The following is a 25,517-nucleotide window of genomic DNA, read 5'->3' on the forward strand; positions in this document are numbered from 1 at the left end:
AGGTGGGTTTTCTTTGCGTGGCAGGAATGGGCCAACGTCAGCTCAGCCCATCCTGACGATGGCATCCCTGTATCTCTGGAGGCAAGAGGCAGGGGAACTGACCCAGCTCAGCCTGGGGTGTAGAGCGTGAGGGCCTTTCCCCCTCGGGGCCCGGCAAGCTGGACCCTGGAGAAGAAAGTGGCCGCTGGACACTCACCTCTGGGAGCTGGGCCTGCAGCCTCACCTCCACTGGTCCCAGGTTCTTCAGACAGCTTGGGGGCTCTTCCTTCAGCGGCCTGTGCAGGGGACTTCCCTGCGAACCTGGCCCCGGGGCCCAACATAAGCCAGGCAGGAAGCCCAAAGTGGTGTCCCATTGCTGTACCCTGATTCAACTTCTGGCCGTCCCAGGCCCCACCCTCCCATTGGGCTTTGGAAGCGGCCAGCGCCCCAAATTCCCCTCCCCTCCCTGTTTCTCCTTATCTTCCCCAACATCCCCCAAGCAGGGCTGCCCCTAGGCTGCCCAACCTGTAAGAGAAGGTCTCCAGGATCTAGGCCATGGGGACCCCCAGACCTCTCCTCCCTCAAACCCCCTGGCCTGGGAAGCTTGCTAAAGAGAGGAGAAGGGGAGGCCAGAAATCCCCGGCCTAATTTGTGAATTTGTGAACGAAAAAGCTCCTGTGCCCACTTGCCAGGGCCTGGAGGGGAGGAAGGCCCAGCCCAGGCCCTTTCCTTGGCCTCACACAAACCCCTCCCCAGCCCCAGGCACTTCTGGCTTTCCCAGGGTCTCCTCGGGGGCCCCGGTTGCCCATGGGATATCCCAGGAGGCAGGTGGCACAGGGTTTAGAAGCTTGGGAGGCCTAGCTGCGCTGTCTGTACCACGGGCTGACGAGAGCGCCCAGCTCCTGGGCAGAGGCCCAGGGTACTGGGCACAGCCGGGCGGACCCAGGTAAGACTCCCCTCCTCCCGAGCACCCTCCGCCAGGGCTGCCCCTTGACGGAAGGGTGAGAACTTGCTCCCAAGCCAGGGCTGGGTGGGCCTTCCCTTTCGGCCTGCGGCCTATCGGCAGAGACGCTAGCTCCGACGGAGGGCACACAGGCAATGGCCCCGGAGGAGTACCTGGCCTGAGGTCCTCAGTCCATGCCCAGGAGACGAAGGGGCTGCGGTGTGCAGAGCCCCGAGACTGCGAGCTGGAGGGAGGTATGGAGGGACTTCGCAACCCCCCTCTTCCTTCTACGGAAAATCTGCTCCTCCAGGCTGCCTGGCTGCAGTTCTCTAAACATCTCTGCTGTCTCCACATGCCTCCTCTCCTGGGCACTGACCCCAAGAGAAGTTACCCCAGGCTCTGAGAAGCGCCGCCAGTTTCTGGGAGGCAGCAGGCCAGGGTGGCTCCGGTGGCAGCTGCCGGGGGCCTGAACCGGCTGTCCCTCCTGTGCTCCCAGCAGCAGCCCAGCTGCCAGCAGTGCCCCGCAACAGGTGTGCCAAGAAGGGCGGGCTGGGGTCAGGTGTGCGATCTGCCCACGACCAGGCAACCCCACTCTGCCCACCTCTCTGGGCCTCCCTGGCAAGGGCTGCTTCTCAGCCAGCCTCTGGGATCTCTGCATTCCTGAGGGTTCTCCTGCCCCGGGACCCTTTACCCTGCTAGGTCCCTCTCAGCCTTTAAGGCTCCCCTCAGGTATCACCTACTCCAGGAAGCCCCCACCCCCACCCCCAACGCAGGGCAGTGCCTGTACCCAGTGCGAGGCTGTACACTTTGGTTTAGTAGGGTCTATGGCAGGCATTTTGGACGCCCAGCACTTAACCCTGGCTGGCACAGGATGTCCAAATCTGGCATCGTGGTGGAGAAATAAATCATCCGGAAGGAGCACGTGGGAGGGGCCCAGGGTTGCGTGAACGATAGCACCAGGTCTGCTCGGCCCACGGGTGCATTGCCGGGCTCCTTAGGCTGGAAGCGCCCGGGAAGGGGTAGGACAGTGACCAAGGGGCGTCTAGAAGCGGGTCCCTCCTGAGGAAGCTGGTGCGCAATCCGTCTGGCCAGGCATTGGCCCCAGGATGCTTCCCTGGGGCACCCAGGGCCCCCTTTGCAGAGGCTGCGGCCTTGGTGCCACCATCCCTCAGGGTCAAGTGCCCCGACCTTCACAGCCACGGGCGTCTGGGCTCGATCTCTCAGAGGCTTAAAGTTGCGACCACGGGCTCCTGAGATTGGAGCCCCGGGCCAGGGGTGCACCCAGGACTGCCGAGGGCGCGACTTCTCCCAGAGCTCGCCTCCCAGGGTCCCCCAAACGGGGCTTCGGCTCCTCCCCACCTGCCGGGGCCCAGCTCCTCGCGGGGCACGGCCTACCGCAAGCTCCCCTTTCCCCACTCGCCCCGCGCCTCCTCCGCTATTGAGATGCAAATCGTTGTCAATTGTCGCCTAGTGCGGCTGAGGACAGAGCCGGATCCTTCCGCAGCCACGGACCAAACTTTTGGCCTCCGAAAACTTTCGAACGAGAAGTAGTCCCTAGGGCCGGGTCCCGACCCCGCTCCGCACCGCCGCGGCCCCCAACCCCAGAGGACCTGGGTTCGGGACGCGCGCCCCACCCCAAGGTGGCGCAGGGCTGGTCCAGGCGCGCGGAGGGGCGCGGCCAGCGAGGGGGCGACGGCTGCGGAGGGATCGGCGGGGGCGGGACCCGGGGGCGGGGCCTGCGGGGCGGGGGCGGAGCGCACGGCGGCCCAGCGCCTCACTAGTGCCTCGGCCGTGGGAGGGAGCGCAGGGGTGCGGGGCGCGGGGCGCGGGGCGCGGGGCGCGGGCGCAGCGGAGGAACGGTCGCGGGCGCGGAGACGGATCGGCGAGGTCGCGAGAGCGCAGCGTCGCCCTCCAGCCAGGAAGGAGAGGGCAGTAGCGGGCCGCCACCGCCCGTGGGACAGTTCGGAACGCGCGTGTGCGCCCGAGCCCCGCCGGCCGGGCGCAGGAGGCCGCCACCGGGCGCAGCGGGCAGCCGCCGGGCAGGCATGCCGCCTCTCCTGGCGCCCCTGCTCTGCCTAGCGCTGCTGCCCGCGCTCGCCGCACGAGGTAGGCGACCGCCCGCCGCGAGCCCGCAACTTTCCGCGCCTTCGGAAACTTTTGGCGGCGCCCTAGGCGCGCGCCCCGGGTGGCTGGGAGCGGGCGGCCAGGGTGGGGAGGGGTACCGGGCGACCTGGGGCAGGGTAGGGGCCGGAGTCCCGGGCTCGGGGAGAAGGACTGACCCTCCCCCGCTCCGCCTGCCCCTTCGGGGCGGACTCACGCGGCTCGCGCCTGGAACCGAGTTTGGAGCCGGGTTTGAAGTCGGGTTTGAAGCCGGGCGTGGGCCTCTTGGGGCCCGGGAGACCCAGTCCTGGGCTCACCCTTCGCCAGCCACGCGTGGGGCTCGCCGCCGGGGCGGGCGGACGGGCTGCCTACTACTTTTCGATTTGAATCGAGTCGGTTTTGGTTTCCTGTTGCTTTGGGGCCATTTATCTTTTTTCTTCGCCTCTTGCCCGCGCCGGGGGCGGATGTTGGGACGTGGAGCGTGGAGCGTGGAGCGTGGAGCGTGGGGTCCGGGGCGCCGCGCTGGTCCTGACGGAGCCGCACTGCCGGACCCGGCCGCCGGGCGTGGTGGGCTCAGGGGAGTTGGGCGGGCCCCGCGGGCCCGGCCTCCTTCCCGAGTAAGAGAGTTTGCGCAGGGCCGGGGCGAGGGGCGCGGACCCAGGCGTCCCCGGGCTCCCGGCCGCCCCGCCCGCGGCGTCCCCTCCCCACGCCGCCTCTCTGCCCCCATCCCGGCTCACAATTTGGGGGGGGGGGCTGTGTGCGGAAGACAGCTGCTACTGGTGGGACTTTCACTTTGTGGAGTTCAAGTTTGGAAACCTTGTGGGGGGGGCGGCGTGGGGGGGGCGGGCATTCCTCTCTCCACTTCACATCAAGAGGATCTCCGAGGAATCGGATGGTGATTAATTCTTCTCTTCCCCTAAAAGTTGGAGGGAGTATTAGCTCCCCGGTTCCTGAAGATAGGGTTCGGTGTCACACCCCGGCCCGGCCCCCACGGGGGGCTTAATTTACATAGCCCTGATAAGAGGGAGAGGGAGGGGCTTGATTAGTTGACCCCTTCCAGGGAATGGGGTCGAATTCCTTCCAAATGGAGCATCTTCATCTCCCTCCCCTGGGTGTGTGTGTGTGTGGGGGGGGCTGCCACTGAACATGCCCGCCCTGGGGGGCTGGTATTGGGTGTCGGCGGAGGCGTGGAGGCGCGGCCCGGTCCCCAGGGTGTCCGGGTGCCCCAGGAGGCGGCCCTGGCGCGACAATGGGCTGCTCTGATTCCTCCGGCCGGCGCTTTGTTGGCGGGAGGGGCAGCGGGCCTTGCAGCTGTCGCATTTTCCCACGAGCGGAGGAGCTGAGTGTGGCCAGGGCTGCCCACCCCCCACTCAGCGCTGCCCCCTCGAAGAACTTGTTTGAACAGCAAGACAATCCTGGTGGTTGGATAGGGGCCCCGGCCCAGCCAGGGTCCACAGTGACGACGGGGTGGGGAGCGTGGCCCGGGGTCATCCCAGCTTTCCTCCACTGCTGTCCCCAAGGTGTCTCAGGCCATCCCGCCTCCACTTTGAGCACGACCTAGCCACCCATCAGCGGGCTCCTCCTCCCTCCATTGCTGACCCCAGAAGTCTGGGTGGAAAGCTGAATCCCCTTGGGGTTCGTGCCAGGCTTCCTGGGGTCCCCGGCCCCCAGCAACCTCGTGACGGGAGGAGAGGGGTGGGCAGTGCCCCTTGGGGTGCTGGCCAGGCTGACGGTCTCCCTCTGCCTCTTCCCAGGCCTTCGATGTTCCCAGCCTGGCGAGACCTGCTTGAATGGCGGGAAGTGTGAAGTGTTCCCCAACGGCACCGAGGCCTGTGTGTGAGTATGCGCCCCTGCAGGGACCTGTTGCTTTGTCGGGAGCAGAGCCCCTGCCTTCTGCAGCGGGCCAGCAGGGACAGAACACTAGGCCATTGTCTTCTGGAGATGGCCCAGAAGGCTGGGCGCGGTCACGTGCTAGTTTTATTGGACAAAGTCTGGCAATTACTTAATCACCAGCAATTATGCTGCGTGTGGAGCTGGCCTGGCCCGTAGAGGTTGGAGCGCTCCTTTGTGGGCCACCTCAGGCTCCCGGGGGGCTAGGTGGGAATCGCTGGTACCCCATTTCTTTCCGAAGTCCCCGAGAAACAGTTTGACCTGCCAGGGAGGCTTTGGAGCATCTTAGAGAGGGCCAGCCCTCACCGCCCTGCCAACCGGGCGGTACCTCTCCTGGGCAGGTGATGTCTCTCAGCAAGAAAGTGACTATTTCAAAGTCGAGCCCACCTTTCCCAGCCCTCTGCCTTCCCTGCCCACTTCCCTCTGGCCTCAGGTGAGGTGGGGGAACGGACGTTGGAAGCCGTCTTGTTGGCTGTGCCCACCTCCGTTGGGTGTGGGGGTGGGAGTGCCTGCCAGAAACTTGCTTTCTTTCCCGGCGTCCGCAGCTCCGGCCTCCTAACAGGCTGACCCTTCACCTTCCCAGCCTTGGGTCCTCAGCTGTGAACTGAGGTCTGTCTTCGGGTAATCTGGTTAGAATCCACTGCCTGGTCGCCTGCCTCTGGAGTACTGCTCAGCCTTAGGGAAGCTCTTCTGCTGTGGCTGATGCCCTTCAACTTGAGTTCCTCCCTGATGGGAATAACGAGGAGGTGCTTGGTGGCTGGAGAAACGCCCCCCTCCCCAGGCTGCCGAAGTGGCGTGCCCTCATTCCAACTGCTGAGGACCCATTCCCTTGACAACCCCCAGCCCGGGCTCGCTGCTGCAGCCAGTGGGCGAGCGGCCCCTCCTTCCACTGCCTCCCACCCTCCCCAGACTGAAGCCAATTAAGCAGGTCTGTGAGCAGTTTACTGGACAAAGCGCATTGTGTCTTTGTCAGACGCTAATGAATGCGCACTCCTTTTTTTTTTTTTTTCTTGCTTTTTGGGGGCCTTTTTCTCCCGCAGAAGCCTCACCGACGCTTGATGCCCTAAATCTTGTTTCCTTTCATTCAGAGACCGACAGCTGGGATTCAGTGGAAGTGCAGTGGCTATTGTTGGGGAGGTGGATTAATGCTGGGTGATTAATTATGCGTGGCTTCCCAGAATGCAGACTCCTTCCCTGCCGCCCCTCGAGCTCCTGCTACAGCTTGGCCGCTCAGCTCACTGGGGTGTGTGTGTGTGTCTGTGTGTAGGGGCCGGGGCGGGGGGCAGCCTCCGTGTCTCTGCAGAGGGCTTTGGGCGGGTGGTGGGGGAGTGCTGTGCTGGGGAAAGTGGGAGCAGTCTCTTCTTGTGTGAGTGGGGAGCCGGGACAGCCCGGGGCCTCCTGGGGCCAGAGCTCCAGCTGAGTGTTGCCTGGGCGGGGAAGGGGGTGCCTCGGGGTACAGGCTGCTGCGGCTTACTCGCTGGCCCCAGGGTGAGGCACTTCCAGGGGACGGGGGCGCGCTCTCCAGCTCCCCAAGCCTGGGCACTTCGGGAGTCCTTCCCCCCCACGAGGGCCAGGGATCAGGGCTGTGGTGTTGGCCTTTCTCCTCCCTTGGGCCCGGCGCCCTGCCCCCGCTTGGCGGGAAGCCTGCCTGTCTGGCCTGGCACCCGGCCGGGCTCGGCACACAGAGACCCCATTGTGCGCACCCCACAGATCCACTTGGAAGATGAACGGAAGCGCCGTCCTCGGAGGCCGCACCACTGGGCACCCCGGGTGGGAGGCAAGGGTATCAGAGCCGCGAGCGGCCGGCCGGTCCCTGCCCTGCAGAGGCGTGGGTCCAGGCTCACCGGGCAGTTTGGGGGGCGCTGTGGCCACCCCGGGGCCCGAGCCTTCCTGCTCTCGCCCATCACCCACCGTTGCACGGAGGCCCCGGGAGGTCTGCTCACGGGCCGGCGGGGGCGGGGGGGGGGAGGCCCTACTCTCCCAGCTGAGGCGGAGCCACTTTCTTTCCTCAAAGGCGTCAGGATGCGGGCTTCTGGAGCCCTGCTGGCCTGGCTGTGAGTTCCGGCCCGGCAGCAGCCAGCCAGGACCCTCAGAGAGTTCCTTGACTTTCTTGTGGATTTGCTGGCTCCCGCGTGGCCAGGGCGTGGGAAACGGTGGTGTCGTTGTGCCAGGCGCGTTAATAGCAGGTGACTCATGTGTTTCCACCCCGAGGAGAAGGAACCTTCCCCAGAAGCCGCCAGTCAGGTGTCTACGGGGCTCGGGATGGGAAAAAGAGGCTTGTGTTGGTGTGAAGGCCCTCCGGGAAGTCGCAGAGAGCCGGTGGCCGCGGCGGGAAGGCTGTGTGTCCCCGTGGGCGGAGCGCTGCCTCTGGACAGTGGCTGTGTGTGGGGGTCCCAGGGGCTGCCGCGGGGGGGGAGGGGCTGGTGGCCTGGGGGGCAGGCTAAGGCGGGTCTCTGCGACCCTCCGCGCGACTCCAGCCTCCGTGCCGCCCCATCAATACCGAAGTGGGCTCCCCCTCTTCCCTTTTGATTGGGGTGGTGGTGTGGGAAGGCCTCTCTCTGGGGGCTGCCATCTGTGGGGTCAGCGTGCATTTTCCGTCTGAAAGGCTTGCTGGTGGGTGGGGGGGGGGTGCTGGGCTGGGAGCTGAGGCCCCAGGATGGCTCAGATGCTTCCCCCTGCCTGTGAGAAAGTCAGCATTTTGCCGGGGCGTCATCCAGGTGGTTGCAGAAGCGGGGTGCACCGTCGTCGCACCCAGAGTACCTGGGGGGGGGGTCTGGCCAGCCGGCACGTGGCGGTCCTCAGCTTTGGACGATCCTGTATTTGAGGCCCGGCTCTGCCACCACCCAGTGGCTTCGTGACCTCAGGTCGTCGGTGACCTGGATCCAGACCCCCGCCCCCAAGTCTGTCATTCGGGGCTGACCCCCGATTGATCTCTCGGTGATGCATAAGGTTGCGTAAGAGGGGCACGCAGCGGGCACAGGGCAAGGGTCCATTTCCTCCCTGTCTTCTCCTTTTGAGTTGATGCTGCTGGTTTCAGGATCCTCATTTGAGAGTGTTTCGTTGGCTAACGAGTTAATTCAGAGAACCCGAAAGGTGCAGCCCGCTGGGCCCGGGCCAGCGTGCTGCCTGGGAGGGGCTGGCCAATTCGGAGGACTTAATGGCCCACTTTGGCTCCCATCAGTGCCTTCCTCGTTTGCTTCTGCGGTTCTGCGCGCCTGTCGTGTGCTGGGCTCTGCTCTGGACTTGGGCACCGTGGGCTCGGGGCAGACACAGCCCCTGCCCTCGTGGAGTCCACTTTCCGGTGTGGGGGCAGGAGAGGCAGCCTATGGACATGTGACGTGTCAGGTGGAGGTGAGCACGGTCGGTGGGGCTCGGAGCAACCCCGTAACCATGGGGATCAGGCACGTAACGGAGCACAGAGAAGGTGACGCTCGGCCCCAGCATCACACAGCGCGGAGTGGAGCCCAGCCCCAGCTCTTTCTCCAGAGCGTGTGTTCCTAACCACTGCCGCGTCCTGCCTGCACTGCCCCGGGCCCTCGCTGGCCATTCTGTGAGGAAGCAGGGCGGGGACGACAACTTCCCTTAAGAGAGGAGGTTCAGAGGGTCGGGTGGAAGTGGCCCGGCTGCCCGGCTGCAGAGGGATGGAACGTTTTGCGTCTCTGTCACCTGGTCCGTCTGTTTCCAGTGAGTCACCTGCGAGCCTTGGGCGGGGCGTGGGGTGGGGGGTGCGCGGAACAGGTTACTTCTCATCCTCACTCCTGGGCTGAGAGCGAACCAGGTCTGTGCAGGACTTCCTCTGTTTACGCAGAGCCCGGGCTCCAAGGACGCAGGGTTAGAAAAACACACAGACGCACAGCGTCAGCTAGAAAGCTTCACCTCCTGCCTCTGGCTGCAGAGGGACATCAAGGAGCATGCGATCCCTGCAGGAAGGTGCCTTCTGGGGCCTGGCCCTGCCCCTGTACAGCAGCCAACGTTTTTTCCATTGAGAAAATGATAGTGACGTGTTTTAACAGAGAGAAAAAAAGAACACTGTGCCCTTAGCTGGAAGCGAGTGGGGCAGGGCAGACAGCTGATGGAGGAGAAGCTCTTCATCGGGACAGCTGAGTGGGGTCTGGGGGGCGGGGGGCGGGGGCTGGGTGCTGGGACCCTGGGAAGCTGGAGTGGAGGGGCGGGGGGCAGGTGCAGAGGGTGTCACGGCTCCACTCCCAGAGTGCTGGGTGGCAGTCGAAGGTCCCATGAGAACTGGGACTGGCTCTCTTCCTCCTTGACTGTGACTCTGACGGGTGACCATGGCTGTCGCTGGCAGGTGGGGCCCACTGGGCAGTGCCGGGCTGGGCTGGCGGGTTGCGCCCTCCCGGGGTGGGGAGGGCACCTTTCCTGCTTCGTGTCTTGTCTATAAATAGTGAAAGGATGTGGCTTTGCAGAGTTGATTGAGCTTCTTGATTGCTTTCCTCAATAATGTAATGATAATGCTTCCACACAGAGACAGCTGCTTTTATCCGGCCTCGTAAAACCCCCGGCAGACTTCTCTTCACCAGGCTCATACCCCCTTGGGGTGGTGGCCAGCTCTGCTTTTTTCTAAACCCCCGGCTTCCCCAGGTGGGGAAAACTGAGGCTGAGAGATAAAGAGGCTGGGAAAGCGGGTGGGGTCCGAGGCCAGCTTTGCAGCAGCTTTTGCCTTCACGTACGGGCATATCCAGAACCTTTCAGACTCTCTCCAGAGGTTTTCATGAGCGGCTGGCTTCGGGGCCTCACGACGGTGGGTCAGGATGTGTTTGACGGGCCTGAAGCTCCTGGCGGGGCTGTCTCTGGTGGGCCCCACCTCGTGCCCCGCCGCAGACGATCTAGCAGATGGCAGAGCCAGCTGGCTCTGGTTTGCTGTGCCCCCTCGGACTCGCGTCTCCTTTCTGGGCCCCGGGTTCCTCCTCTGTACGTGAGGGTGTGGGGTTAGGTGGCCCCTGGAGCTCCCTTCCAACTGCATCCCAGCAGGACCCTGGGATGGGCCTGTAGCTGCCCGGATGGTGGCAGTGGGCAGCAGCGTGGCGGGAGAGAGGTGGACGGGTGCCCAGGAGTCAGGCCTGGCTGTGCAGCAGGGCAGCTGCTGCCCGTCTGGGGCCAGCTCTGGGCTCTGGTGTCCTCACCGCCCGGCCCGCTGGGCTGGGGACACACCCACTGGAGAGGGAGCAGTGATTGACAGGTACTGCACAGGAGGGGCTGGCAGGCAGAGGAAGGCCCTTTGCCAGAGTGGCTTCTGTTGGCTTCGCCCCCGGCATCTCCTCTCTCGAGGCCTTGCCACCCTCCCCGACTCTGCCGTCTGAGAACACAGCGAGCCGACGACTAGATTGGGGGGGGCATCGATACTTGCTTTTTGGTGGTCAGTTGCACGTACCCTGAGTTTTATGATTTTAGCTGTTTAAAGTGTACATTTCAGTGGCATTCAATACATTCACAGGGTTGTGGAACCATCACCTGTATCTCGTTCCGGAGCTTTTTCATCCCCCGGAACAAAATCCCTCGCCCACGAAACAGGCACGCCCCTTTCCCCCCGCCGCCAGCCCCTGGCGAGCGCTCACCTCCTCCCTGTCTCTGGCGTCACCCGTTCTGGACGTCTCACACGCGTGGAGTCACGCCTCTCCTCTCTCTTGCCCGTCTCCCTTCACTCAGTGGGCACGTCCGTGCCTCGCCCCTCTGGGCACTGGACTTGACCTGCCTGAGACTGTCAGGGGTTGGCTGGCGGCGGCACCAGCATCCCGGTCCTTATGCGGCCTCGGGCAGAAGTCCGGAGGAGGTGGGTGTTGGGGGGTGGACGTGCGGAGGGCTTCCTGGGGGAGGTGGTACTCATTTCTGTGCCTGTGTGGCCGCCCGCCCGGCAGCCACGGAGCCCCCTCGAGTGGGGCCCGGCACATGTTGGGTGTATTCTTTAGGATGGCCCAGCGTGCCCGCGTCGCCAGCCTGCTCGGGGCTCCACGTCAGTTTGCGGCCTCGGCTCCTGCCCCCGGGCCTTGGCTGGCGCTGGCTGAGCGCCAGCGAGCCCAGAGGAGGGGCACACAGGGCTCCCGGCGTCAGGAATGCAAGGGGAAAGCGGACTTTTATTGAGCACGTACTAGGTGCTGGGGCTGGGGCTGGGCGGGCAAGGCAGACGCAGGCCCGGCCTGTGGAGGAGAAGGAGGCTCGTTGTTTCAGAGCCAGACTTCAGGGCAGACGCCTTAACCGCCTGCGGTGCGAGGCCAGTGCTGCGGGCACACCCCGCCCGGGTGCCCCAGGCCTGCCGCGGCCTTGGAGTGAGTCCACCGTGGGGACAGAGGGCAGATGGCCTGGGACAGGTCGGCAGGCAGCGCCGCCGCAAGGCAGAGGAGCCGCTAGGGGCAGCGGGGTGGGCGTACGGCTTTGGACGTGTTGGGGAGCAGGCTGAGACCCTCGGCCATTTCCCACGTCATCTGCCTGCTTCCGGCCTTTCCCTGGACCCTCAGGGTCAGCTCAGGGTTACCGGGTGTCCCCCTAGCGGGAGGCACTCAGCCTTGTGTGAGAGGAGAGGGGGCCAGGGGTCTGGCCCTTTGCTCTTAGCCACAGGTGGCTCCCCTCGAAGTGGCCTTCGGGGCTCAGGGAGGCTCCATGTTTCCTACAGGACACCACAGGGGCCCGCGGGCCCTTGAGAAAGTGGCCCTCCTACGGTGTTAGCATCTGGCTACCTGCTCAGCCCCAGTGGGGAGGGTCGAGCTGGTGCCCGCATCTCAGGTGGGGGTAGCTCTCTGTGCCTCTCTGGGACGCGTGGAACCACGGGAACAGAACCCCTTCCCAGGGTTTCACCTTTGAGCGGTCCCTTCTTGCTGGGGCTCTCCTCCCCACGCGCGCCCTCTGCCCCTGCGATGGAAGCATTCTGGGAAAGGGGGCCCTCGGCCTTGCCGTCCACTCCCCCAGGCTTGGGGGCAGGGGCCACCATCCTGTCGTCCACACTCTGGAGTGCATTAGGTTAAGCATTGCCTGCTCCCCGCTCCCGTCCTGACACCAAGCTGCTGCCTCGAGTGGGCACCCATCGGGGCGGGTGAGGACACCTCCAGAGGGCCCGGCCTCTCCTGCCGGGCGGCGCGCCCCACTCTGCGGCTCGGGCCCCCCGGGGCCCCTGCCACGTGCTGCACTGTGAGGTCTTGGGCCCTCCTGGGTTGGGGCTGGGGGCCGTCTTTGGGGGTCTGACCTGGAGCCTCTCTCCGCCTGAGCGACGGCGGCAGCCCTCTGGGGCCCTCACGGTTTCCTGGAAGGAGTGCCCGGGGTCTTGGCTCCCAGCGGGCCTTGACGGGGGCGGGGGATGCCCTGGGGAGGCCTCACCTCCAACGCCCGCACGGCGGTTCCCAAACCTGAGAGTCGCGGGCGGGCCGCCAGCCCCTGCCAGCCTTGACCTGGGAGTCCTCGTGGGGCAGGCGCCAGGCCTAAATGCTGCTCCAGAACCTGCACCCACAGAGCTCACCCCCACCCCACGGCTGCCCGGGGACCGGTGGGTGCCGGGTGGGAGCCGCTCTCGACGGCAGTAGGCCAGGCCCAGGCCCAGCTCTGTTGTCGGGATTTTGGCCAAAGAAACGGCGACGTTGCGACCCTGCTGCGCGCGGTCTGGCCCGGCTCCGTGGGCGCGGGAGCCTCGCCCCCGCCCGTCCAGCCCGCTCCGCCTGTCACCGGGCTGGGTGTCAGTCGTGTGTCTCTGAAGGGCTTGAATTGGTTGCTCTTCTCAGCTGGGTAAACGGTCCCTTGTCCCTCTGTTGACACTGTGATTTGCTGAACAAACTCTCGCCGCACAGGTGGCACGAAAGGCCAGCCTCACCCAGCCCAGCCAAGGCCCCGTGCAGGCGGGTCCCGCGTCGTCACGTGGATCTTAGTGTGAGGGCGGTGGCCTGGGAGAGGGGCTGAGGGTCCGAGGCACGCTGGATGGGGCCGGGCAGCTGGAGGCTGGGAAGAGCCCCGGCTCTGGGCCTGGTGCCAAGGTGCCGCTCGGGCCCCGGGGCCGCCCCCTTCTCCGGGGATCCCTCCCGGCCTCCCGCCTCCTTCACCCCACGATCACGGGCCAGCACGCGTCACAGCCGAGCGGCGGCCCCTCTGCCGGGCCCCGGGGAGGCCCCCTGCCCCGTTTCAGCATCGGCCAGCCTGCTGGGCCCCAGAAGCTGCTGGGAGGTCGTGGCGCTGCCCTGGACCCTGGCCGCCCCGGCAGATCGTCGAGGGCCCACGGGGGGACGCGTGTGCGAGGAGGTGGGCGGCAGCCTCTGGGAAGATCTGCCAGCGCCCCAGCAGCAGGGCCTGGGGCGCGGGGACCTGCCTCCCACCATTTCCTCTCTGTTTCAGTTGTTGATAAGCGGAAACTGCACAGTTACTGGAAATGAGAGGTTTGGGGGACAAGCCAGAGTTTTGAGTGTGTGTGTTTTTCCCTGAGAGCTTTTCAGTAAGAGCAATGCTGAGCTAAAGGCGGGGCCAGGCAGGGGCCTGGCCACACTTCCGCCCCCTGGGGCCTCCGTCTCCCGTCTCCCGTCCGACCGTCCAGAGGGCTGGGGGAGGTGACTACCTCTGGGCCCTCTGCGTCAGCCGAGGGCCTCATTACCTGGCTCCCCAGGCCGGTACGGCTCCTAGGGGGCGGCCCCACAGGGCGGGGCTCCCCTCACTTCCTCCTCAGGGGTCAGGATGAGGGTGGCCCCAGGCCTGTCTGGTTGAGAGCCAGTCGGGGGAGGCCAGGCAGGGCCGTGTGTCCCGGCATCCACCACGGCAGGGGCCCAGACCACGGTGGCGTCCTCCCGGGTGGTCCAGGGTCCAGGGCCGGCACAGCGTAGGCACTCGGCAGGTATGTGGCGTGCACGCCCGGTTGAGGGCTGCAGCCGTGGGCACGGAGCAGGGAGTGGAGGCAGGTGGGCAGATCCGGGTTTCTGGAAGGCCCGGCTTGCAGGACACAGGGAGGCTCGATCTGAGCCGGTTGCCCAGCACTGGGCTTCCCCCGTTCCAGCACGCTGCTCCCGCCCGGCCGGGCTGGGATGGTGCGGTCATCCGTAGCACGGCCTGTGCTGGGCTGTGTGACCTTGGGCTGCTCACTCACCTCTCTGAGCTCCCCTATGAGAAGTATCACAGATCGGTCGCACGTGGCGGTCCCGTGGATTGACCCCGATGGGACGTGTCGGCTTAGCTTTACTCCACGCTGGAGCTTCTTCCTAATACTCCGAGGCCTCCTCCAGAGACCAGCCGAGCTCAGCATTTGGGCGAGGTCACGCAAGGGCAGAAGGTCATGCCCCACCCAAGAACCTACTGCTTTCCCCGCAGGGAAGAGCCCCCCAGACGGCCCTAGACCCACGCCAACTGGCCCAGGATGCCCGGCTGGCCCCAGGGTGTGACAGTGCAGGCCTGTCCCACGCAGGCTTGCGTGCAGCTGGCAGGATTCTATCTTCTGGTGTTTGCTGTGTCCCCCGGTGCCTTGGGGACTGTGCTGGGCCTGGGGTGAGAGCAAGGGCTATAAGTGGATGGCCAGGGGTACCATGGGCCCGTGTGCAAGCCTGCGGGGGACGGGAGCCGGGGGGGGGGCACGGGAACCTGGTGGTCTGCCTTGGGTGGGGTGGGTGGCAGTGGGCAGGTGGCCTGCCTGAGCTGGGAGAAGGGTCCAGAGAGAGGGGCGCTGGTGGGGTGGCCCTGGGATCCCACGGAAGCCTGCGCCCTGGGCTGCGGCTTAGTCAGGGGCCAGCTCTCCTTTGGCCTGGCCTGGGGCTGGCTGGCTGTGGCCTCCGTCCCCTCCGTCCCCAGAGCCAGACAAGACAGGAAGGAAGGCCACGCAGGCACTGTGGGTGAGGGTGGTGACAGGTGTCCGGCACTGGTGGGACCCTCCTGCTGCCCGGAAGGGGTGCGGGGGAGCCGGGGCCCAGAGCGGTCCCACCCACCGGCTGGGGGCTCCCCAATTCCCAGGCTTCTCACCCAGACACCTCCCCCCCAATCTGGGGTCTTGAGTTTCAGCTGATCTTGTGGGGTTGTAAGAATGCATTGTCTGCCCCGGCCCTCCCGGTCTGGGGAGAGCAGGCGGTCAGGCAAGAAATCCAGGCTGCGGGGGGCAGGGGATGGGGGACAGCTGGGGTGCAGGGGACCCACACATTCCTTCTCTACCCAGGGAGCTCCTTCTCGCCCTTTAGCTGCCTCTAGGGGGGCGGCTGTGCTCTGACTGCGCCCTGGTGGCCGGCATCAGGCCACCATTGGGGGCAGGAGAGGTTAAGAGCTGCATTCAAATCCAGGCGGTGCCGTGGGCATAACCTGGCTGAGCCCTGCTTTTCTCATCTGTAAAACGGACCCGGTGTGTCCTTGCAGGGCCGTTTCGAGAGTAAGACGGGATACAGCTGGCAGAGTCCAAGTAGGTCCGGGAGTTGGGGAGGGGTGTCCACAGTTTTCTTCATTCTGGGACCCATGTCAGGGGGTCCTTGGCGTCCTCCCCCTGCATTCTCGACCAGACGCTGGACACAAGCGGGGCTGCCCCCAGCGTCTGCCCTGGTCAGCGGGAGAGGACAGGAGCGCCTCCGGGCCACCCTTCCCTCTTCCTGAACCCCCGGGACGGCATCTGCTCCTGAGAGCAGAGGTGGGAAGTTGCAGAATGGTTTCTGGTTTTGGTGCGGAGCTCGGTCTGCAGTTGCTGACTTAATTAATCGAGTTTTGGATTAAGCCCTCCCCGTGGCGCCAGGCTGCGCGCGCATCCATCCCTTCATGGCGTCCGAGCGTCTGGGGACGCAGGTCTGGCTCCGTGCTGCTTGGGAGCAGAGACCCCCGGCAGCTGTGGGGACCCCTGGCAGTAGGGGCGGCAGGCTGTCCACGTAGGTCTCCGGGGGCCGTTGGGGTGAGCCCGGGGAAGGACGCGCGTTCCAGCCTTTCTCCAGCTTCAGGCTCCGTCTTTTGGGGGTGGTTGGTAAATTCCCCCGGCAGAGTGGGGGTGTTGGGGGGCAGCAGGCTTTTCTCACACGCCCAACAGCCCCCGGGGCTCTCTCGGGACAGCCCGTTCCGGGGACACCCTGGCCCTGCCGCCTGTGCCTTTTGCAGTGTCGGGGAGGGGGGGGCTGGCCAAGCAGCGGCCGTCCCTGCCCCATGGGTGGGTCTGGGTTGCCTTCTGCCCGCTGCAGCTGGGCCATCTCCGGGAAGCCGCTTGACCTCTGCACCGGCCCTTCCGTCCCTTCAGACGGGCAAGCCACTTCCCACGTCAAGGGTGGGGCAGCTCTGAGTGCTGCGGGGGGCCGTGAGCCACGGGAGGGCATTGTTTTCCCTGCAGTGGGAAAGGTGGCTTCCCGGGAGGACGGCTTCCGTCCCACACACAAAGCGTTTCCCCGTGCTCCGGCACTTCCTATTTCCAGCATATTTTAAACCATCCAAAGATGCAACTTGGGAGAAAGATTCAAGACAAAGAGCGGAGAGTGCTGGGGGCACGGCTGCTGGGGCCGAGTGCTCTCCACACCCCACCGGCCCGGGACCAGGTTTCCTCCTCCGCCCGCTGCTGCCGCCGCCATTCTGGGCTGAGGATCGCTGTTGTTCGGGGTTGGGGTCTGTCTGCACCAGACCTGGCTGGTCCCTTTCCAGGGTCCTCGTCCCTCTGCAGCCCTGACTGCCCTTCTCCTCCTTCCCGAGGCCCTGGGAGCCAGGGCAGGGACACCCCCGCCACCCCACCCCCCAGCCCCCGCAGCTCTGAGCTGCCCCAGCCCGGCGGCTGCACAGGCTGAGGGAGACCACAGCTCAGCCAGGTGCTGGCCGGGCCCCCTGCAGTCACTTCCCGGGGCAGTGGGGCGGCAGGTCGGGCAAGGGGGCAGCAGTCCCACACTGTAGCCCCCAGACCCACGGAGGGCCGACCACGCTCCGGGCTGACCCAGGCACACCCCGTCTGACCCGTGCCGGGGGGGGGTGGGTACCCCCTGATGCAGAGATGAGGGGAGTGCAGAGGGCCGTCTCCCAGGTGCCCCTCGGGCACAGCAGGTTCACAGCTGGGACCCAGCCTGTCCCTCAGACAGGTATCTGGACAGAGGATCCTGCAGGCTTGAAAGAAACCTGGGGACTTGGCTGTGGCTCGTCTTCCTGGGGACCTTGGGGAGGTGAGGGGCGAGGGGCCGTCGGAGTCACCGGGCGCCCTCTCACCCTGGCTCTCATGTCTCCCCGGGGGGCTCTGTTCCCCAGGGCTGAGTGGTCCTGGCTGTTCCCAGTGAGGAAGGACCCCAGGACCCCGGGTGGGCGCAGTGGGGGGTGGCCAGCAGGTGTCACCGAGCACGCACCCACACCTGCCGTGAGCGTATCATCCATTAGCAGCCGGTGCCTCCTGGAAGGTGTGACCCCTCAACTGGGATATGGGGGGCCTTGGACTGGCCTCTCCCCAAAGGAGCCCGGGACCGCCCCCCCACGCCTTTGCCAGGAACACAGTTGGGCTTCTTGACCCCGCCCCCTCTGGGGGAGGAGCTGGGGACCCAGAGTCTGGCACCTCCCTGTCCTGCTCCCTCCTGGCCTCAGTCTCCCTGTTCAGTCTGCAGGTGGCCCCAGTCGCCTGGGCTGGGACAGGGGTCTCAGAACCTCCCGGCCAAGCTGCCCAGGGGTGGGCGGGCCTGCCTGCCTGGCGGTGGGCCTTAGTGTTCTTTGTTCAGCACCACGGACCACCCCTGGGGAGGAACGCGGGTACCAGGATGAGCCATCCATGCTCCCCGGCCCCCGTCATCAGGGGCCCTGGTGACACTGTGGGTGGGAGGGTCCTGGGCAGAAGGCCTGTGAGAGGGGGCTGTGCTGGTGTGGGGAGAGGGCCTCTCGGCCGGAACCCACTGCAGGCGGAGCCGGGCCAGGCTGTGGGGTGGGAGGGGCCTTCGGCTGTGGGACCCCCCACTTGGGGACGGGACCCCAGGCCCTGACTCGGCCTCCCTGGGAGCAGGCGGCTTGGTGGCCCCCAGCTTGGGGGCGGGTGTTTGGGAAGGGTAACACGCACCCCCCACCCCCACCCCCTTGTTGCTTGTGAGTAACCACGCTGCCCTCCGCGGCCAGAGGAAACTTTGGACTTCAGAGGCTGCGGGAAGATGGGCTGGAACGGACGCTGGTGGAGGGGCTGTCCCAGGGGCGGGCGGGGGGTCTGCCTTCCCTGCTGCTCCGAGGACAGGTGGAGCCAGGTGAGAACAGGACAGCTGCAATCAGCCAGGGGCCCCTTCCCCCTGGGGCTCAGGGTGCAGGCTGCCTGTGGGGGTGCCAGGGCCCAGGGACCTGCAGATGTGGCCTCCGGCCGGGGTCACAAGCTCGTCCTGCCCGTCCTGGCCCCCAGGCCGCGTGGGGTGGGGCGGGGCGGGGCCCTCTGTGCCTGGGGAGCCCTTGCGTCCCTCACAGCTTTCCTTAAACAGGCGCACCTCCCCTGGTGCAGCGAACACGCTCCCGGGGACGCGTCGGTGACTTGCGTGCAGATCAAGTCCAGCAGCGCTGGCTAGAGCGAGAGTCTCCTCTGCTCACGTGGCCAGGTTGCCCCCTCGAGCCCCTCCCCGCGCTCACAGGAAACCGCGGCCCGGGGCGGGCGGGGCACACCACAGAGCCGGGGCTGGCAGAGCTGAACGAGGCCCCCCTTGGCCCCCAAAGTCCCTTTGACCGAACTGTGTCTCACGTATCCACTGGGGGCGCCCCCAGGATGCCCCTCCCTGGGGCCCCTGTGTCCCTCCTGCAGAAGGAAGGAGGGCAGCAGCATGTCACTGACCCCCCGCCCCTCCCGGCCAGGGTGCAGGGCCTGTGCCTCACCCCTGGCTCTGGCCCCCCCTGGACCATAAACTCCTTGAGGGCAGAACTGAGTAAATCCCTCCTCAGTACTGAGTCCCTCCCCCTTGGAATTGAGGGGAGGAAGGGAGCTGTCATCTGTCCCCTGGGGAAAGCAGATGGCCTGCTTAAATTAGAAAGGAAAACAGCACAATTTAGAATTAGTCCCGGGTGAAAGGGTGAAAGGTCGAGGTAACATCTGCCTCGGGATGCTTCTTTCCGGGGTTGCATTTCTATGGAGCAGCGGGCTGGCGGGGTGTGGCCGAGCGTCGGCACAGTGGAAATTTTGAGGCGGGAACAAAGCTCCAGGCTGGGGGGTGGGGAACGGACGACTGCAGCCATTTGGTACTCCTCCTCTGGGGGTGGGGGGGGCGGGCCCCTCTGCAGCCCTTCTCCTGGGACCTTCAGCCCGACCTGTCACTCCCCTGCCGCTGGCCAAGGGGGGCCAGGACAGGTCACCCCGCCCAGGCGGCCAGGCTGGTGTGTGTGGGGGAGAAGGCCAGCGGAGGAACAGGGGCTGGGGTGACCTCCTTCAGGAGGGGAGCAAGGAACGGGGAGCTGTCGTGGGCCCCAGGGTGCCAGGGGTGGATCCTATCCTGTCTGCAGGAGGCTCGTGCCCCCCCCCCGTCTTGGGTTCTCCACGTGGCCCCCGACGGCCCCTGGCCTGGAATCGCATGGCAGGTGTTGGGTGTGACTCCCCTCTCCAAGCCCGGGCACCTGTCCCCGCCGGGCACCTACACTGACCTGCCAGGACAGGTGTCGAGGACAGAATGGCCGTGAGGGGCCTGCCCACTGGTGCTGGTGGCCCTGGCCATGCCCGAGCAGCCTTACGGGGTCTCCGCCTTCTTAGGGACGGGCGGGTGCCGTGGGCGTCTCCCCAGGAAGCCCAGCGCTACAGCCAGGGTAGGAGAGAGGTGCAGACAGGTCTAGGGGACAGACGGGGCATGGCTGGGGGCTGGCCAGAGCAGGGACATAACTCGGGGGGGGGCGGGCGCTGGGGAGTGGCCTCCGGGACTGGCTGAAAGCTGCCCCGCCGCCCCCCAGCACCCCCCACCGCCCCAGGCCCGGACCCTGCCCGCCTGGCTCAGGGCTTCCTCCCCACCAGCTGAGGCTCCTGACCAGACCCCGGTCGGTCGTACCTCACACGGCAGCCCCACCCCCGGAGGCTGCCCCTCCCCCCGGCCCTGCCCACCCCCTGCCTGGGGTGCTGGTGGACGGCGGCCGGCCCGGGCCCGGCCCCAGCCCCGCAGCCGGCCCGGATGGGCAGCATGCCTTCACGGCAGCGTCCACCAGGCCTGGGCGGGAGTGGGGAGGACAATGGGCCCCTCAGCTGCCGCCTCCCCCACAGAGGGGCCCCCCTGGCTCCTGCCCCGCCCACGGGTTGGCGGCCGCCGCGCCCGGGCTGGCAGCAGCTGCTGCCCGCGTACCCGGCCGCAGGCGCACCTGCTCCCCGGCCGCCCTTTGTCCGCGCTGCCGACGCCTCATTTACTGGGTGCGTTTTCCCTCTCGCCGGCCCAGCGTGACACAGCCTCACCGGCCGGGATGCTCCCGGTCCAGGGGGATTCTCCCACAGTCCTCCACGTTAGGCCTCCCATTCAGGACGGGGCAGAGGGGGCTTGGTTCACGGGCACACTGCCCCGTGGCTGGAGGGTCTAGGGTCGTACACCCGAGTGGGCCCTTCTGGTCCGCTTGGGAACACGGCTGAGCAGGGGACTGCTCTAGTGGGGGCAGGTCCCGGGGTGCCCCCCGCCACCACCCCCGGGACCAATGATGGAGGCCTCGCCTGCAAGAAGGACGGTACTGGGCAGCCTTGTGTGGATTCCCCTCAAAGCCGTGGGGCAGGCCCGCCTCATCTTGCCCGTGCGGGTGGGCTTGCCTCCCGTTGGAGCTGGCGGGGTGGGGGCAGGGCCCAGAGGCGAGAGGGAGGCGTGGACAGGACTGGCTCCCATCCCGCTTTGATGACCAAGCACCCCCCTCTGTCCAGCACCCACCGCCTGCCTGCTCCGTCAGTAGCTGGGAAAGAAAAAAGAGCCTTTTCTCCAAGTGGGAGCTGCGGGCAGCTCCTGCCTGACAATGGAGGGCATTGAGAGGTGGCGGAGGTGCTGCCTCCTGGGTCTCCCCCCTCCCACCCCCAGGGCTCTGGGTTCCCAGTACCAGATGCCTTGGGGACCAGGCGGCCTGTAACTGGATCCACGCACAGTGGGGGTCACACCGCCTTCCCCAGGCTCCGGGGTGTGGCCTTGCAGGGGCCAAGGTGCCAGGGCGCCAGCGGCACGGGGGCCGCGTGCTGGGGTCTGTGCCCCTCACGAGGAGCCAGCCAGCCCCCCACCCCCTGAGCGGGCTGGCTCAGGCCTGAGTTACCTCCCCTGGACCCCTCCCAGAGGGCGGCTGGCTTTCTTTAAGCCAGTTGGTTTGGGACTTTTGGCTTCTGGCAACAGATGGTGGGCCGGAGTGGCCATTTTGCGTCCTCCCCGCCTGCCCTACCCAAGCCCCAGCCACAGATAAAAGGCTTCAGGGAGACAGATGCCTCCCAGGCCTCGGGGACAGGGGAGCAGCCCAGCTGCTGAGAAACGCACAGACCCCGGCCCCCGCAGACTGCCACCCGCCAAGCCTGGGGAAGGGCCTCTGCAGGGGCCGCCCCTCCCCTTCTTCCCTGTGCAGCTTTGATTTTAGCCCCCAGGGCAGGCCGGAGGGGAGGGAGTGGGGGCCTGGCATTTGTTGGCGGCAGGGGTTCTGGTTGGCTCGGGAAGGTGGGATGGTCTGCGCTCAGGAGGGCCTTCCCTTCATCCAGGGGACCCCAGGCTCCTGGCAGCGCCCCCTGCTGCCCCGCCGGCTAGGAGGAGGCCCCGCCCACAGGTGCCCAGAGCTGTGGGCCCAGCGTCGGGGCTGCCTTCTCAGGCTGCCCCAGGCTGGGGGCCAGGCCAGGAGCGTTCCACCTCAGAGGCTTTGCCGCTGGGAAGAGCGGTGCCTGGCTGCTCCCAGAAGCTTTCCTGAGACTTTTCCTCGAGTGCAGGGCCGCGAGGTGACCTCGCGGGAGCCGTTCATGGCCCAGCCCCCAGAAGCCGAAGCGACGGGTGGCCGAGGGAGCCCTGGGGTGGGGATGGCAGGCGCTGAGCCCTTCCCTGCAGGGAACGCGTGGCAGCGGCCCTGGGGGCAGGGGAGGCAGGTCGCCACCCTCCTGGCTCACCCGCCCCAGTCACGGCCCGGGCAGTGAGTACCCGGGGAGCGTGCCGGCCCGCCAGGGCGGCGCTCCTCCTGGAGCCCGGCTTCTCCAGCTGGGCAGCGGGTGTTTCTGCTGCTGGCTGACGTGGTGCGGACACCTGTCGCGAAGGCTTGACCGCACGATGGAAAAGCCGTGTCTGGGTGCTACGTGGGGGTGGGGGGGGATGGGTGCCAACCAGCAGGGTCCCCGGCGCATCAGACCCCTGACAAAGAGCTCCACGTCGCAGAGAAAATGGGAAGCCAGGCCACGTTGTTGGCAGTCCTTTCCACGTTTGCTATCCTATCGGCGTTGAGAGAAAAAAAGCTGTGAACTCTTCTATTAACCAAATAACGCGCACGTCTGTTACCGAAAAGCTAAAGAGGAGAAAAAGCAGGCAGGCCCCCGAAACTAAGGATTTTACAGAGCACCGTTCCCCTCGGCAGAGGACGGCCGTGCCTGCCCGTGTGGTCCCCTTCTCGGTGGCTTGCCAGGGTGCAGACAGACGCCTCCGTGAGTTCTGAAACCTACGCCGGCGCCCACCGAACACTCTGGTCTCTGGTTTCTCCAGTTAACGTAATCCCTTTTCTCGATGGAGGTGAAATTCAGCTAATGTAAAGTTAACCACTTAGAAGCGTACAGTTCAGGGGCGTCTGGCACGCTAGTGAAACTGGGCAGCCACCGCCCCCTCGGGTCCCAGAACTTCCCCGCGCTCCTCGAGGGGCCGCCCCCGGCTGTGCCTGCTGCCCGGGGTGGGGCCCCACCGACGCCGGGGCTGCTGGCAGGCGGCTGGCCGGGGAGCGGGCGCTCACTGCCCCGGTGTGTCTGCCGCAGCTGCAGCGGGGCCTTTGTGGGCCAGCGATGCCAGGCGCCCAACCCCTGCCTCAGCGCCCCCTGCAAGAACGGCGGGACGTGCCACATGGTGGAGCGCGACGGCCTGGTGGACTACACCTGCCACTGCCGCCTGGGCTTCTCGGGACCGCTGTGCCTGACGCCCCGCGACCACGCCTGCCTCGCCAGCCCCTGCCTCAACGGTGGCACCTGTGACCTGCTCACTCTCACCGAGTACAAGTGCCTCTGCCCCCCGGGCTGGTCAGGTGAGGATGCCGGCGGGAGACGGGGCTGTGGCGCTCGAGAGGGGTGGGCAGGCCCCGGCCCTCCCCCAGCTGCCCACGCAGCCGATTCCGGCCCCGCCTGTGTGGCTGGGGAAGGCTTTGCTCGGCTGTTGGGTCCATGATCCAGAAGTGGCGCAGAGGCCCCCCGCCCCGCCACCGAGTGTCCCCACGCCCCCCTGCAGCCCTGGAGGGCCCCACCCCTGCCCGCCTCTGTGAGCAAAGGAGAGACTCCCAGCTCCCTCCTGCCAGGAGCGCAGGCCCCCCTGCAGGAGCCGTGGTGTCACTGCGGGCACCAGAGTTTAAGAACACGGGCTCTGGAGGGGCGCCTGCCGCGTGCATATCCTGCGACGGTCACTCAGCCCCTAAGCTGTCGGGGTCCTGAGGTGTCAGGAGCCGACGCCGTGGGGTCCATCACCGGCTGGCACCTCCTCCGTGGTGCCCGGAGGCCGCCCCCGGCTCTCGGGGCGGCCCGGCGCGGGGAGCAGGGAGGCCAGCTGACCCCCTTCGCTCCTCCCCCCAGGGAAGACATGCCAGCAGGCCGACCCCTGCGCCTCCAACCCCTGTGCCAACGGTGGCCAGTGCCTGCCCTTCGAGGCCTCGTACATCTGCGGCTGCCCACCCGGCTTCCATGGCCCCACCTGCAGGCAGGACATCAACGAGTGCAGCCAGAACCCCGGGCTCTGCCACCACGGCGGCACCTGCCACAATGAAGTCGGCTCCTACCGCTGCGCCTGCCGTGCCACCCACACCGGCCCCCACTGCGAGCTGCCCTACGTGCCCTGCAGCCCCTCCCCCTGCCAGAACGGGGGCACCTGCCGCCCCACGGGGGACACCGCCCACGAGTGCGCCTGCCTGCCAGGTACCGCTCGCTGGCCCCAGCTGGGGGTGGCCAGGGGTGCCCAGGGTGGAGGGAGCACAGGGCTGGAGCAGGGCAGGCCGGGCCTGGGGGTGGACGTCCACTGAGCGCGGGTGATTGGAGGGCAGCCTTGGGTGTGGTGTAGGGGCGGGTCTGGAATGGGGGCCACCCATTAGGCACCCGCCCACCCACTTCTGCCCGGGCACCGGTCCGTCGTGACCGGGCAGCTGGGCCTGTGACCCCCAGTGCTCCTCCCCTGCCACCGGCCTTCTCCAGGCCACTCAGGAAGCCCTGAATCTTGAGCTCCCTGGGACCACGTGCACGTTATAGAGCTCTCCGCAGCAGCAGGCAGCGGCCCCCGGGCTTCCCGTTTCCCCGAGGTGGGGACAGGGAGGCTGGGGCTCGCGCGTCGCCTGCCCCAGCGGGGGCCCTTCCACCCGGCCCCGCTGGCCTCCCGCCGGTGGGGTGACAGTGACAGCACAGCCCCCCACCCCCCAGCAGCTCCGCTCTCCCTGTTGTGTGTCCCAGATGTGCCACCGTCGTTTTCATTTGAGTCAGTTTTGCTGCTGGTGATCTAAAAATACTAGTAACAACAAGACAGAGAGGTTTGACGATCTCTCGTCTGTCAGCTGCGCGCTGGCGGTTAGGCAGTTGGGCAGGAACGAGGAAGGGAGGGGTGTTTCAGGAGGGGGGCGGGGGATGAGGAGGTGGGGCTGGGGTTTGGGTGCTGGAGGGGAGCCCAGGGCCTGGCTGGCCCAGGGGTGAGCCGGGGGTTGCCCCAGCCCCCACGCTGCCGCGGCCCAGCTCGGCCCCTGCAAAGAGGAAGTGCTCTGCCCGCCCATGTCCATGAGCCCCGGGCCTTGTCACTGCAGCGGCCGCCTCTGCGTGCGGACGCCGGGCGCACGCACTTCCTGCGTGTCAGTGGCGCCCCCCTCGCTGCCTGCCTGCCGCGGCGCTGCTGGCCTGCTCAGCTGTCTACAGGGGGCCGGGCCAGGCGTGCCCCCCCGGTTCTGGGTTCAGATGCCTTCTTGGTGGTTGTGGGACCCCAGGCCTGGGACCTTGTGTCTGGCCACGTGGGTCAAGCGGGGCCGTGGAGGTGGGCGGAGTGGGGGGCCGGCCAGAGGGTGCTGCACACCGGGGCAGGTGCGGGCCCCACCTGGGATGGGGGAGGCGAGACCCATCCTGCTTTAGAACTCACCCTCCAAGGCCAGGGGGAAGCAGTACTTTCGGCCCACCACATACCAGTGGGTCTGGAGTGAGGGATCCAGGCTCCCGTGCGCTGGCCTCAGAGGGAGGGGCAGGAGGGAGTCCAAAGGCACCCCGGGAGGAACATTAATCAGTAACTGGCTGCAGGTTGGGCTATTGCCGGACGCCCCTTTCTGGGTTGATTATTGAACCAGTGGGAGTTGAATGGATTAATAGCTAACCGGCTGGCCGCAGAGTTGGTGCCGCAGAGGTGGGCCCGGGCTGGGGGAGGAGGTGGGCCCTGCCCGCGCCTCTGTTCCTGGGAAGCCAAGGGCCACGCCTGCAGTCCCCCCAGGACTGCCCACCTGGGTCCACTGTCTCCCCTCTCCGGTTCCCTGCTTGGGGGGCCCCTGGGCCCAGTGCAGCCCCGGCAAGGCAGGGTATCTGTGGCCGCACACGTGGGTGTTGCAGAGAACCCCCAGCGTGGGGCGAGCCAGCAGGCAGTGA

General features: G+C 66.7%; 1 protein-coding gene across 3 annotated transcripts in view; it reads left to right on the plus strand.

Moving 5' to 3' along the window:
* Positions 1-2,741: 2,741 nt before the first annotated feature.
* NOTCH1 (notch receptor 1) overlaps positions 2,742-25,517 on the plus strand; it is a 46,975-nt gene continuing 24,199 nt past the window's right edge. For all 3 annotated transcript variants that reach the window (XM_067040262.1, XM_059072874.2, XM_067040263.1), the window contains exons 1-4: positions 2,742-3,028; positions 4,777-4,858; positions 22,689-22,951; positions 23,490-23,828. In XM_067040262.1, coding sequence (XP_066896363.1) covers positions 2,968-3,028; positions 4,777-4,858; positions 22,689-22,951; positions 23,490-23,828 — 745 coding nt within the window. In that variant the 5' untranslated portion in view covers positions 2,742-2,967. The remainder of the gene's footprint in view (positions 3,029-4,776; positions 4,859-22,688; positions 22,952-23,489; positions 23,829-25,517) is intronic.

The sequence above is a fragment of the Kogia breviceps genome, chromosome 8 (genome assembly GCF_026419965.1).
Source record: "Kogia breviceps isolate mKogBre1 chromosome 8, mKogBre1 haplotype 1, whole genome shotgun sequence".
NCBI lineage: Eukaryota > Metazoa > Chordata > Mammalia > Artiodactyla > Physeteridae > Kogia > Kogia breviceps.